This window comes from Oncorhynchus nerka, linkage group LG2 (assembly GCF_034236695.1).
Source record: "Oncorhynchus nerka isolate Pitt River linkage group LG2, Oner_Uvic_2.0, whole genome shotgun sequence".
NCBI lineage: Eukaryota > Metazoa > Chordata > Actinopteri > Salmoniformes > Salmonidae > Oncorhynchus > Oncorhynchus nerka.
Window position 1 is genome coordinate 99,270,977 of NC_088397.1, and position 15,502 is coordinate 99,286,478.

The following is a 15,502-nucleotide window of genomic DNA, read 5'->3' on the forward strand; positions in this document are numbered from 1 at the left end:
GACAGTAGATCTAGCTGGTCTGTCATAATATAATAGAGACAGTAGATCTAGCTGTTCTGTCATAATATGAGACAGTAGATCTAGCTGGTCTTTCATATTATAATAGAGACAGTAGATCTAGCTGGTCTGTCATTTTCTAATAGAGATAGTACATCTAGCTGTTATGTCATAATATGAGACAGTAGATCTAGCTGGTCTGTTATAATATAGTAGAGACAGTAGATCTAGCTGGTCTTTCATATTATAATAGAAACAGTAGATCTAGCTGGTCTGTCATAATATGAGACAGTAGATCTAGCTGGTCTATCATATTATAATGGAGACAGTAGATCTAGCTGGTCTGTCATTTTATAATAGAGACAGTAGATCTAGCTGGTCTGTCATAATATAATAGAGACAGTAGATCTACCTGGTCTGTCATAATATAATAGAGACAGTAGATCTAGCTGGTCTGTCATATTATAATAGAGACAGTAGATCTAGCTGGTCTGTCATAATATAATAGAGACAGTAGATCTAGCTGGTCTGTCATAATATAATAGAGACAGTAGATCTAGCTGGTCTGTCATATTATAATGGAGACAGTAGATCTAGCTGGTCTGTCATATTATAATAGAGACAGTAGATCTAGCTGGTCTGTCATAATATAATAGAGACAGTAGATCTAGCTGGTCTGTCATAATATGAGACAGTAGATCTAGCTGGTCTTTCATATTATAATAGAGACAGTAGATCTAGCTGGTCTGTCATTTTCATAATAGAGACAGTAGATCTAGCTGGTCTGTCATAATATAATAGAGACAGTAGATCTACCTGGTCTGTCATAATATAATAGAGACAGTTGATCTAGCTGGTCTGTCATGTAATAATAGAGAGACAGTAGATCTAGCTGGTCTGTCATAATATAATAGAGACAGTAGATCTAGCTGTTCTGTCATAATATATAGAGACAGTAGATCTAGCTGGTCTGTCATATTATAATAGAGACAGTAGATCTAGCTGGTCTGTCATTTTCTAATAGAGATAGTACATCTAGCTGTTATGTCATAATAATAATGAGACAGTAGATCTAGCTGGTCTGTCATAATATAGTAGAGACAGTAGATCTAGCTGGTCTTTCATATTATAATAGAAACAGTAGATCTAGCTGGTCTGTCATAGAGACAGTAGATCTAGCTGGTCTATCATATTAAAATAGAGATAGTAGATCTAGCTGGTCTGTCATATTATAATAGAGATAGTAGATCTAGCTGGTCTGTCATAATATAATAGAGACAGTAGATCTAGCTGGTCTGTCATAATATAATAGAGACAGTAGATCTAGCTGGTCTGTCATATTATAATAGAGACAGTAGATCTAGCTGGTCTGTCATAATATAATAGAGACAGTAGATCTAGCTGGTCTGTCATAATATAATAGAGACAGTAGATCTAGCTGGTCTTTCATATTATAATAGAGACAGTAGATCTAGCTGCTCTGTCATAATATAATAGAGACAGTAGATCTACCTGGTCTGTCATATTATAATAGAGACAGTAGATCTAGCTGACCTGTCATAATATAGTAGAGACAGTAGATCTAGCTGGTCTTTCATATTATAATAGAAACAGTAGATCTAGCTGGTCTGTCATAATATGAGACAGTAGATCTAGCTGGTCTTTCATATTATAATAGAGACAGTAGATCTAGCTGGTCTGTCATTTCATAATATAGACAGTAGATCTAGCTGGTCTGTGATATTATAATAGAGCCAGTAGATCTAGCTGGTCTGTCATAATATAATAGAGACAGTAGATCTAGCTGGTCTGTCATGTAATAATAGAGACATAGAGACAGTAGATCTAGCTGGTCTGTCATAATATAATAGAGACAGTAGATCTAGCTGTTCTGTCATAATAATGAGACAGTAGATCTAGCTGGTCTGTCATATTATAATAGAGACAGTAGATCTAGCTGGTCTGTCATTTTATAATAGAGATAGTACATCTAGCTGTTATGTCATAATATGAGACAGTAGATCTAGCTGGTCTGTCATAATATAGTAGAGACAGTAGATCTAGCTGGTCTTTCATATTATAATAGAAACAGTAGATCTAGCTGGTCTGTCATAATATGAGACAGTAGATCTAGCTGGTCTTTCATATTAAAATAGAGACAGTAGATCTAGCTGGTCTGTCATTTTCTAATAGAGATAGTACATCTAGCTGGTCTGTCATAATATAATAGAGACAGTAGATCTACCTGGTCTGTCATAATATAATAGAGACAGTAGATCTAGCTGGTCTGTCATATTATAATAGTAGATCTGTGGTCTGTCATAATATAATAGAGACAGTAGATCTAGCTGGTCTGTCATAATATAATAGAGACAGTAGATCTAGCTGGTCTGTCATATTATAATAGAGACAGTAGATCTAGCTGCTCTGTCATAATATAATAGAGACAGTAGATCTAGCTGGTCTGTCATATTATAATAGAGACAGTAGATCTAGCTGACCTGTCATAATATAGTAGAGACAGTAGATCTAGCTGGTCTTTCATATTATAATAGAGACAGTAGATCTAGCTGGTCTGTCATAATATAATAGAGACAGTAGATCTAGCTGGTCTGTCATAATATAATAGAGACAGTAGATCTAGCTGGCCTGTCATTTCATAATAGAGACAGTAGATCTAGCTGGTCTGTCATATTATAATAGAGACAGTAGATCTAGCTGGTCTGTCATAATATAATAGAGACAGTTGATCTAGCTGGTCTGTCATAATAATAGAGACATAGAGACAGTAGATCTAGCTGGTCTGTCATAATATAATAGAGACAGTAGATCTAGCTGGTTCTGTCATAATATGAGACAGTAGATCTAGCTGGTCTTTCATATTATAATAGAGACAGTAGATCTAGCTGGTCTGTCATTTTATAATAGAGACAGTAGATCTAGCTGGTCTGTCATAATATAATAGAGACAGTAGATCTAGCTGGTCTGTCATAATATAATAGAGACAGTAGACTAGCTGGTCTTTCATCTAGATCTAGCTGGTCTGTCATAATATAATAGAGACAGTAGATCTAGCTGGTCTGTCATATTATAATAGAGACAGTAGATCTAGCTGGTCTGTCATTTTATAATAGAGACAGTAGATCTAGCTGGTCTGTCTAATATAATAGTATAAATATAATAGAGACAGTAGATCTAGCTGGTCTGTCATATTATAATAGAGACAGTAGATCTAGCTGGTCTGTCATATTATAATAGAGACAGTAGATCTAGCTGGTCTGTCATAATATAATAGAGACAGTAGATCTAGCTGGTCTGTCATATATAATAGAGACAGTAGATCTAGCTGGTCTGTCATAATATAATAGAGACAGTAGATCTAGCTGGTCTGTCATAATATAATAGAGACAGTAGATCTAGCTGGTCTGTCATAATATAATAGAGACAGTAGATCTAGCTGGTCTGTCATATTATAATAGAGACAGTAGATCTAGCTGGTCTGTCATAAAATAATAGAGACAGTAGATCTAGCTGGTCTGTCATAATATAATAGAGACAGTAGATCTAGCTGGTCTGTCATAATATAATAGAGACAGTAGATCTAGCTGGTCTGTCATATTATAATAGAGACAGTAGATCTAGCTGGTCTGTCATAAAATAATAGAGACAGTAGATCTAGCTGGTCTGTCATAATTTAATAGAGACAGTAGATCTAGCTGGTCTGTCATATTATAATAGAGACAGTAGATCTAGCTGGTCTGTCATATTATAATAGAGACAGTAGATCTAGCTGGTCTGTCATAATATAATAGAGACAGTAGATCTAGCTGGTCTGTCATAATATAATAGAGACAGTAGATCTAGCTGGTCTGTCAAATATAATAGAGACAGTAGATCTAGCTGGTCTGTCATAAAATAATAGAGACAGTAGATCTAGCTGGTCTGTCATAATATAATAGAGACAGTAGATCTAGCTGGTCTGTCATAATATAATAGAGACAGTAGATCTAGCTGGTCTGTCATAATATAATAGAGACAGTAGATCTAGCTGGTCTGTCATATTATAATAGAGACAGTAGATCTAGCTGGTCTGTCATAATATAATAGAGACAGTAGATCTAGCTGGTCTGTCATAATAATAGAGACAGTAGATCTAGCTGGTCTGTCATAATATAATAGAGACAGTAGATCTAGCTGGTCTGTCATAATATAATAGAGACAGTAGATCTAGCTGGTCTGTCATAATATAATAGAGACAGTAGATCTAGCTGGTCTGTCATAATATAATAGAGACAGTAGATCTAGCTGGTCTGTCATATTTTAATAGAGACAGTAGATCTAGCTGATCTGTCATAAAATAATAGAGACAGTAGATCTACCTGGTCTGTCATAATATAATAGAGACAGTAGATCTAGCTGGTCTGTCAAATTATAGAGACAGTAGATCTAGCTGGTCTGTCATAATATGATAGAGACAGTAGATCTAGCTGATCTGTCATAAAATAATAGAGACAGTAGATCTAGCTGGTCTTTCATATTATAATAGAAACAGTAGATCTAGCTGGTCTGTCATAATATAATAGAGACAGTAGATCTGGCTGGTCTGTCATAATCTAATAGAGACAGTAGATCTAGCTGGTCTGTCATAATATAATAGAGACAGTAGATCTGGCTGGTCTGTCATAATCTAATAGAGACAGTAGATCTGGCTGGTCTGTCATTTTATAATAGAGACAGTAGATCTGGCTGGTCTGTCATTTTATAATAGAGACAGTACATCTAGCTGGTCTGTCATAATATATTAGAGACAGTAGATCTACCTGGTCTGTCATAATATAATAGAGACAGTAGATCTAGCTGGTCTGTCATATTATAATAGAGACAGTAGATCTAGCTGGTCTGTCATAATATAATAGAGACAGTATATCTAGCTGGTCTGTCAAATTATAGAGACAGTAGATCTAGCTGGTCTGTCATAATATGATAGAGACAGTAGATCTAGCTGATCTGTCATAAAATAATAGAGACAGTAGATCTAGCTGGTCTTTCATATTATAATAGAAACAGTAGATCTAGCTGGTCTGTCATAATATGAGACAGTAGATCTAGCTGGTCTTTCATATTATAATAGAGACAGTAGATCTAGCTGGTCTGTCATAATATAATAGAGACAGTATATCTAGCTGTTCTGTCATAATATGAGACAGTAGATCTAGCTGGTCTTCCATATTATAATAGAGACAGTAGATCTACCTGGTCTGTCATAAAATAATAGAGACAGTAGATCTAGCTGGTCTGTCATAATATGATAGAGACAGTAGATCTAGCTGATCTGTCATAAAAGAGAGACAGTAGATCTAGCTGGTCTTTCATATTATAATAGAGACAGTAGATCTAGCTGGTCCGTCATATTATAATAGAGACAGTAGATCTGGCTGGTCTGTCATAATTTATTAGAGACAGTAGATCTACCTGGTCTATCATATTATAATAGAGACAGTAGATCTAGCTGGTCTGTCAAATTATAATAGAGACAGTAGATCTAGCTGGTCTGTCATAATATAATAGAGACAGTAGATCTGGCTGGTCTGTCATAATCTAATAGAGACAGTAGATCTAGCTGGTCTGTCAAAATATAATAGAGACAGTAGATCTGGCTGGTCTGTCATTTTATAATAGAGACAGTAGATCTTACTGGTCTGTCATAATATAATAGAGACAGTAGATCTAGCTGGTCTGTCATAATATGATAGAGACAGTAGAGCTAGCTGATCTGTCATAAAAGAGAGACAGTAGATCTAGCTGGTCTTTCATATTATAATAGAGACAGTAGATCTAGCTGGTCTGTCATATTATAATAGAGACAGTACATCTAGCTGGTCTGTCATAATTTATTAGAGAAAGTAGATCTACCTGGTCTATCATATTATAATAGAGACAGTAGATCTAGCTGGTCCGTCATATTATAATAGAGACAGTACATCTAGCTGGTCTGTCATAATTTATTAGAGACAGTAGATCTACCTGGTCTATCATATTATAATAGAGACAGTAGATCTAGCTGGTCTGTCAAATTATAATAGAGACAGTAGATCTAGCTGGTCTGTCATAATATAATAGAGACAGGTAGATCTGGCTGGTCTGTCATAATCTAATAGAGACAGTAGATCTAGCTGGTCTGTCAAAATATAATAGAGACAGTAGATCTGGCTGGTCTGTCATTTTATAATAGAGACAGTAGATCTTACTGGTCTGTCATAATATAATAGAGACAGTAGATCTAGCTGGTCTGTCATAATATGATAGAGACAGTAGAGCTAGCTGATCTGTCATAAAAGAGAGACAGTAGATCTAGCTGGTCTTTCATATTATAATAGAGACAGTAGATCTAGCTGGTCTGTCATAATATAATAGAGACAGTAGATCTGGCTGGTCTGTCATAATCTAATAGAGACAGTAGATCTAGCTGGTCTGTCATAATATAATAGAGACAGTAGATCTGGCTGGTCTGTCATAATCTAATAGAGACAGTAGATCTGGCTGGTCTGTCATTTTATAATAGAGACAGTAGATCTGGCTGGTCTGTCATTTTATAATAGAGACAGTAGATCTTGCTTGTCTGTCATATTTTAATAGAGACAGTAGATCTAGCTGATCTGTCATAAAATAATAGAGACAGTAGATCTAGCTGGTCTGTCATATTATAATAGAGACAGTAGATCTAGCTGGTCTGTCATAATTAAGAGAGACAGTAGATCTAGCTGGTCTGTCATAATATATAGAGACAGTAGATCTAGCTGATCTGTCATAAAAGAATAGAGACAGTAGATCTAGCTGGTCTGTCAAATTATAATAGAGACAGTAGATCTAGCTGGTCTGTCATAATATAATAGAGACAGTAGATCTGGCTGGTCTGTCATAATCTAATAGAGACAGTAGATCTAGCTGGTCTGTCATAATATAATAGAGACAGTAGATCTGGCTGGTCTGTCATAATCTAATAGAGACAGTAGATCTGGCTGGTCTGTCATTTTATAATAGAGACAGTAGATCTGGCTGGTCTGTCATTTTATAATAGAGACAGTACATCTAGCTGGTCTGTCATAATATATTAGAGACAGTAGATCTACCTGGTCTGTCATAATATAATAGAGACAGTAGATCTAGCTGGTCTGTCATATTATAATAGAGACAGTAGATCTAGCTGGTCTGTCATAATATAATAGAGACAGTAGATCTAGCTGGTCTGTCATAATATGAGACAGTAGATCTAGCTGGTCTGTCATAATATGATAGAGACAGTAGATCTAGCTGATCTGTCATAAAATAATAGAGACAGTAGATCTAGCTGGTCTTTCATATTATAATAGAAACAGTAGATCTAGCTGGTCTGTCATAATATGAGACAGTAGATCTAGCTGGTCTTTCATATTATAATAGAGACAGTAGATCTAGCTGGTCTGTCATAATATAATAGAGACAGTATATCTAGCTGTTCTGTCATAATATGAGACAGTAGATCTAGCTGGTCTTCCATATTATAATAGAGACAGTAGATCTACCTGGTCTGTCATAAAATAATAGAGACAGTAGATCTAGCTGGTCTGTCATAATATGATAGAGACAGTAGATCTAGCTGATCTGTCATAAAAGAGAGACAGTAGATCTAGCTGGTCTTTCATATTATAATAGAGACAGTAGATCTAGCTGGTCTGTCATAATTATAATAGAGACAGTAGATCTGGCTGGTCTGTCATAATTATTAGAGACAGTAGATCTAGCTGGTCTGTCATATTATAATAGAGACAGTAGATCTAGCTGGTCTGTCATAATTATAATAGAGACAGTAGATCTAGCTGGTCTGTCATAATATAATAGAGACAGTAGATCTAGCTGGTCTGTCATAATATAATAGAGACAGTAGATCTAGCTGGTCTGTCATAATATAATAGAGACAGTAGATCTGGCTGGTCTGTCATTTTATAATAGAGACAGTAGATCTTACTGGTCTGTCATAATATAATAGAGACAGTAGATCTAGCTGGTCTGTCATAATATGATAGAGACAGTAGATCTAGCTGATCTGTCATAATATAATAGAGACAGTAGATCTAGCTGGTCTGTCATATTATAATAGAGACAGTAGATCTAGCTGGTCTGTCATAATATAATAGAGACAGTAGATCTAGCTGGTCTGTCATAATTTATTAGAGACAGTAGATCTAGCTGGTCTGTCATATTATAATAGAGACAGTAGATCTAGCTGGTCTGTCATAATATAATAGAGACAGTAGATCTAGCTGGTCTGTCATAATATAATAGAGACAGTAGATCTGGCTGGTCTGTCATAATCTAATAGAGACAGTAGATCTAGCTGGTCTGTCATAATATAATAGAGACAGTAGATCTGGCTGGTCTGTCATTTTATAATAGAGACAGTAGATCTGGCTGGTCTGTCATTTTATAATAGAGACAGTACATCTAGCTGGTCTGTCATAATATATTAGAGACAGTAGATCTACCTGGTCTGTCATAATATAATAGAGACAGTAGATCTAGCTGGTCTGTCATATTATAATAGAGACAGTAGATCTAGCTGGTCTGTCATAATATAATAGAGACAGTATATCTAGCTGGTCTGTCAAATTATAGAGACAGTAGATCTAGCTGGTCTGTCATAATATAATAGAGACAGTAGATCTAGCTGGTCTTTCATATTATAATAGAAACAGTAGATCTAGCTGGTGTGTCATAATATGATAGAGACAGTAGATCTAGCTGATCTGTCATAAAATAATAGAGACAGTAGATCTAGCTGGTCTTTCATATTATAATAGAAACAGTAGATCTAGCTGGTCTGTCATAATATGAGACAGTAGATCTAGCTGGTCTTCCATATTATAATAGAGACAGTAGATCTACCTGGTCTGTCATAAAATAATAGAGACAGTAGATCTAGCTGGTCTGTCATAATATGATAGAGACAGTAGATCTAGCTGATCTGTCATAAAAGAGAGACAGTAGATCTAGCTGGTCTTTCATATTATAATAGAGACAGTAGATCTAGCTGGTCTGTCAAATTATAATAGAGACAGTAGATCTAGCTGGTCTGTCATAATATAATAGAGACAGTAGATCTGGCTGGTCTGTCATAATCTAATAGAGACAGTAGATCTAGCTGGTCTGTCAAAATATAATAGAGACAGTAGATCTGGCTGGTCTGTCATTTTATAATAGAGACAGTAGATCTTACTGGTCTGTCATAATATAATAGAGACAGTAGATCTGGCTGGTCTGTCATAATCTAATAGAGACAGTAGATCTAGCTGGTCTGTCAAAATATAATAGAGACAGTAGATCTGGCTGGTCTGTCATTTTATAATAGAGACAGTAGATCTTACTGGTCTGTCATAATATAATAGAGACAGTAGATCTAGCTGGTCTGTCATAATATGATAGAGACAGTAGAGCTAGCTGATCTGTCATAAAAGAGAGACAGTAGATCTAGCTGGTCTTTCATATTATAATAGAGACAGTAGATCTAGCTGGTCCGTCATATTATAATAGAGACAGTAGATCTAGCTGGTCTGTCAAATTATAATAGAGACAGTAGATCTAGCTGGTCTGTCATAATATAATAGAGACAGTAGATCTGGCTGGTCTGTCATAATCTAATAGAGACAGTAGATCTAGCTGGTCTGTCATAATATAATAGAGACAGTAGATCTGGCTGGTCTGTCATAATCTAATAGAGACAGTAGATCTGGCTGGTCTGTCATTTTATAATAGAGACAGTAGATCTGGCTGGTCTGTCATTTTATAATAGAGACAGTAGATCTTGCTTGTCTGTCATATTTTAATAGAGACAGTAGATCTAGCTGATCTGTCATAAAATAATAGAGACAGTAGATCTACCTGGTCTGTCATAATATAATAGAGACAGTAGATCTAGCTGGTCTGTCATAATATAATAGAGACAGTAGATCTAGCTGGTCTGTCATATTTTAATAGAGACAGTAGATCTAGCTGGTCTGTCATAATATAACAGAGACAGTAGATCTAGCTGGTCTGTCATATTTTAATAGAGACAGTAGATCTAGCTGGTCTGTCATATTTGAATAGAGACAGTAGATCTAGCTGATCTGTCATAATATAATAGAGACAGTAATATTCCAGACTTCTCAGTTGTCCTTGAACTCACTGTTGTCAAGTTTTTGCAGTTCCGAGTTAACAGTTGTTTTGGGCGCAGAATAAATCAGGGTTCATTGACAGCATGGCCAATGTTGAATGTTTGTCATTTTAAACTTGAAACCTTTTAATCCCAGATCTGGGACCACACAGCCACTCCACTGAATAGCATGCTAGTGATTGATTTGCAATGCTTGCATTTAGCCACTGTCACCGACTCCTTCCAAACCACTCATTGTTGAATTTGCGATTTCCAACTTGTTGTGTAATGTTTATGCCCAATGGCCGATGAGCACCGATACGTTTAATCTATAATTTCTCTTCCTTATTTCTCTTCGTATGACAAGGATTAAAAAGGATTAGCCAGTAGGTTGTCGACTTGATTCCTGATGATGACTACTAGCTAAGATTTTGAAAGTATGATGTTGACATAGGGGCGGCAGAGTAGCCTAGTGGTTAGAGCGTAGAGGTGGCAGGGTAGCCTAGTGGTTAGAGTGTAGAGGTGGCAGGGTAGCCTAGTGGTTAGAGCGTAGAGGTGGCAGAGTAGCCTAGTGGTTAGAGTGTAGAGGTGGCAGTTAGCCTAGTGGTTAGAGTGTAGAGGCGGCAGGGTAGCCTAGTGGTTAGAGTGTAGAGGTGGCAGAGTAGCCTAGTGGTTAGAGTGTAGAGGCGGCAGGTAGCCTAGTGGTTAGAGTGTAGAGGCGGCAGGTAGCCTAGTGGTTAGAGTGTAGAGGCGGCAGGGTAGCCTAGTGGTTAGAGTGTAGGGGCGGCAGGTAGCCTAGTGGTTAGAGTGTAGAGGCGGCAGGGTAGCCTAGTGGTTAGAGCGTAGAGGTGGCAGGGTAGCCTAGTGGTTAGAGTGTAGAGGCGGCAGGGTAGCCTAGTGGTTAGAGCGTTGGACTAGTACCCGGAAGGTTGCAAGTTCAAACCCCCAAGCTGACAAGTTACAAATCTGTCGTTCTGTCCCTGAACAGGCAGTTAACCCACTGTTCCTAGGCCGTCATTGAAAATAAGAATTTGTTCTTAACTGACTTGCCTAGTTAAATAAAGGTAAAAAAAAAAAATGTTGACATTGTCTGTCCAATCAAAGCTACTGTACATATAACGTGATTTGAAGTCATTGTATCTGTGGCCAATGACATTGAGCCTTCTTGGATGGGCACTTCTATCGTAACTCTATGGCAGCACCCAAGGGGCTAGAATTTTCTAGGTGTAACCTTAGATTTAGCTGTGATGTAGTGTCCCCATGAGTGACAGAACACTGAGCCAATCACGGCGCAAAGCTCTGTATTTTCTGCTGGCTTGCCTCATCATCACAGAAAACAAAAAAGAGACCGTGTTTGTATGCAGCTTTATTAACTCAATATTTATTTGTTTTTACATCGTTTGCAAACTGATGTGTGACACGTATTAATATTTTATTTATTTTTGCAAAAATGTGGGGTTCAAATCACCTGCCCTGAATAACGGATCGCCACTGGAAAGCACACATTCTGCATTGTTGTTCGAATAATTCGTCTTTGAAGAATAGTCAACTTGAAGGCAAAAAGGGCAGCACGATATAGAATTCGAGCCTGGTATTCCAACTAATTATGGACTATTAAATCAACAGTTCACCGCTGCGCCACAGAGTTTCGATGAAAATTACGGGGGGAAAACATTAATCTTACAAGCACTTATTGCTGACCAGCAGATGTCACTAATGTGTATTGTGAACCGCTAATGAAGCTGCGAGTAAAATGAACCGTTTTCCCGACACAATTTGATGAAACCTCGGAAGCCTTCAGAAAAACCTCCGTTTCCCCATCACTAAAGTGTACGTTATCCGTCTTCTTTCTTCATGTACCTAGGAACACGGATGGCCACCATATCAATGTAGACACCACCTGATAGTAACAACAATGGGACGATGGGGGGACCGTGTTACTTTGAGCCAAGATGGCGCCGCTGTAACCCCGCGTCACTCTAGCCTTCTACCACCACCTGTTTAATGACGCTACTCGAAACACACGGCGAAGACGCCCTTAGCAACAAACCAGACAAATCACATCAACAAAAAAATGTGGAGCTCCTGCTGCTGACAAGACTGGTTTAAAAAACATTAAGTCGTTTTAACGGTGTTAACGCACTGAAGGACATTATAATATTACCCGAATCAGACGCCAGCGTCTTTGAATTCAACGAGAACTGGGGCTTTTTTGTGTGTGCCCAGAGTTGAGGTAACGTTAGCTAGCTAACCGACGATTACCTCTCTCAAAGCGAAAACAGCTTCACAAGCATTCCGGAAGGAGGACGGGTCATGGGGCCGATCGAAGCAGAAGCTAACTAGTTACATCGCTAACTAATCAGTGACCGCATAGTACACTCGATATTTTGTGTTTCTTATGGGGAATGGTTCTCTGGAGTTGGATATATAGTAATCAACCGAGAGAGAGAAAGGCGAGGAGGGGTCAGACAGCTAAAGCTGTCATTTTGAGATTTCGAAACTATTTCGGACAGCGGGAGTCATTTAGCTTTTGCTCCTCTCGCGGACGTGTGTTTTTGTGTGTGGCTGTGCTAACAACGTTAGCTGACGGAAACGAGAAACGACGACTCCCATCGCTGGGACTTTTTCAGACTGCAGGGCTAACGAGTTGACAAAGCCATGGGTTTTAGGACGAGAGTAAGGTCACATTGTGTAGGTAGAGAGTCCTAGCTATAATATTAAGTTGAGCAAGTGAGGAAAGCTATATTAAACTAATTTATGTAGCTATATTTCATCCGATGAAGTTGGCTAGTAGGGGTTATTTTGGATCCCTTGAGCTAGCTAAACGAGCACGAATTGCAAGTTATACAAGCTGCCCTCGAAGTCTTTTTTATTATAACTAGCCGAAGTCTTGGCTAGTTTTTTAAAAAGTTTTTCAGATACGGTTGTTTTTACTAAAGATTTTTTAAACTCCACCTCGGATGCTGGCTTCAAAGTTAAACTGCAATCATGATGGTATTACAGAGAAAAGCAGAAGGCCCCATAACAGCAGGTAATGAACTGATTATAACTGGCTTCGTACTGTACTCTAATGTACTTAACTGCAACGTTACATGAATGTACTCAAAGCAAATTCTATTTGTCACATGCGCCGAATACAACTGGTGTAGATTTTTACCGTGAAATGTTTACTTACGAGCCCTTCCCAACGACACAGAGTTTAGAAATAATAAGAAAATAAGTTTGTAACACAAGGAATACAATGAAATACACACGAATGTGAGCTATATAAAGGGGGTACCAGAGGTAGGAGGTATTTCAGATACATATGTACATGAATGCAGGGTAAAGTGATTAGGCATCAGGATAGATGTGATTCTAGTATCAGCTATTGCACAAAGTGGCATTTCACCGGTCATCATTTGTTAGCTTGCCATTTTGTTTAACGCAAATGTAACATTTGTCCCTGAATTATTTTGTTTCCATGGTTCAGGACAGTTGATCATCTCAAATAGCTCGGGAGTCAAGGACTGTTGCTTACTTTTGGTCACGTAGTGTATTTTTAAGAATGTGGTCACCTGCTCATCGAACAGCCCCAGACCATTTTTCCTCCTCCACCAAACTTCACAATTGGCACTATTCATTGGGGCAGGTAGCGTTCTCCTGGCATCCGCCAAACCCAGATTGCTTGATTCATCACTCCAGAGAAGGCGTTTCCACTGCTCCAGTCCAATGGCGGCGATCTTACACCGCTCCAGCCGACACTTGGCATTGCGCATGGTGATCTTAGGCTTGTGTGTGGCTGCTCGGCCATGGAAACCCATTTCATGATGCTCCCGATAAAGTTATTGTGCTGATGTTGCTTCCCGAGGCAATTTGGAACTCGGTAGTAAGTGTTGCAACCGAGGGTAAAATATTTTTCCGCACTTCAGCACTCGGCAAAGTGGTCGGTCAGAAAATAAATATGAAACAAGGTTTTGAAGTGTCTGTCCTAAATCTAGGAGATGCTAATACAACAGGAAGGTAATTCAGACTCCTTGCCTTTTTTCATATTTTGTTAAGTTACAGCCTTATTCTAAAATTGATTAAATCTACACACAATACCCAATAATGACAAAGCAAAAACAGGTTTTTGGTGATGTTTGCCAATGTATTAAATCAACTGAAATATGACATTTACATAACTACTCAGTACTTTTTTGAAGCGCCTTTGGCAGCGATTACAGCCTTCTTGGGTATGACGCTACAACCTTGGCACACCTGTATTTGGGGAGTTTCTCCTGTTCTTCTCTGCAGGTTCTGTCAAGTTGGGTGGGGGTGTGTCACTGCACAGCTATTTTCTGGTCTTTCCAGAGATGTTCGATTGGGTTTAAGTCCGGGCTCTGGCTGGGCCCCTCAAGGACATTCAGGACTTGACCCGAAGCCACACCTGCGTTGTCTTGGCTGTGTGCTTAGGGTCGTTGTCCTGTTGGAAGGTGAACCTTCGCCCCAGTCTGAGGTCCTGAGCGCCCTGGCGCAGGTTTTCATCAAGAATCTCTCTGTACTTTGCGCAGTTCATCTTTCCCTCAATCCCGACTAGTCTCCCAGTCCCTGCCGCTGAAGAACATCCCCACAGCATGATGCTACCACCGCCATGCTTCACAGTAGGGGCGCTTGACATTCAGGCCAAAGAGTTCAATCTTGGTTTCATCAGACCAGAGACCATCTTGTTGCTCATGGTCTGAGAGTCTTTAGGTGCCTTTTGACAAACTCCCAGTGGGCTGACATGTGCCTTTTACTGAGGAGTGGCTTCCATCTGGCCACTCTACCATAAACGCCTGATTGGTGGAGTTCTGCAGAGATGGTTGTCCTTCAGGAATGTTCTCCCATCCCCACAGAGGAACTCTGGAGAGTGACCATCGAGTTCTTGGTCACCTTCCTGACCAAGGCCCTTCTCTCCCAATTGCTCAGTTTGGTCGGGCGGCCACCTCTAGGAAGAGTCTTGGTGGTTCCAAACTTCTTCCATTTAAGAATGATGGAGGCCACTGTGTTCTTGGGGACCTTCAATGCTGAAGACATTTTTTTGGTACCTTTCCCCAGATCTGTGCCGCAACACAATTCAGTCTAGGAGCACTACAGCTAATTCCTTCGACCTCATGGCTTGGTTTTTGCTCTGACATGCACTGTCAACTGTGGGACCTTATATAGACAGGTGTGTGCCTTTCCAAATCATGTCCAATCAATTGAATTGACCGCAGGTGGACTCCAATCAAGTTGTGGAAACATCTCAAGGATGATCAATGGAAACAGGATGCACCTGAGCTCAATTTCGAGTCTCATAGGAAAGGGTCTGAATACTTATGTAAATAAGGTATTTCT

The 15,502-nt window shown here is 38.6% G+C and overlaps 1 protein-coding gene across 1 annotated transcript in view; it reads left to right on the forward strand.

The window, feature by feature from the left end:
- The first annotated feature begins 12,103 nt into the window (after nucleotides 1-12,103).
- The window catches only part of dyrk3 (dual specificity tyrosine phosphorylation regulated kinase 3), a 41,745-nt gene continuing 38,346 nt past the window's right edge, over nucleotides 12,104-15,502 (forward strand). The window contains exon 1 of the mRNA XM_065004725.1: nucleotides 12,104-13,196. Coding sequence (XP_064860797.1) covers nucleotides 13,154-13,196 — 43 coding nt within the window. The 5' untranslated portion in view covers nucleotides 12,104-13,153. The remainder of the gene's footprint in view (nucleotides 13,197-15,502) is intronic.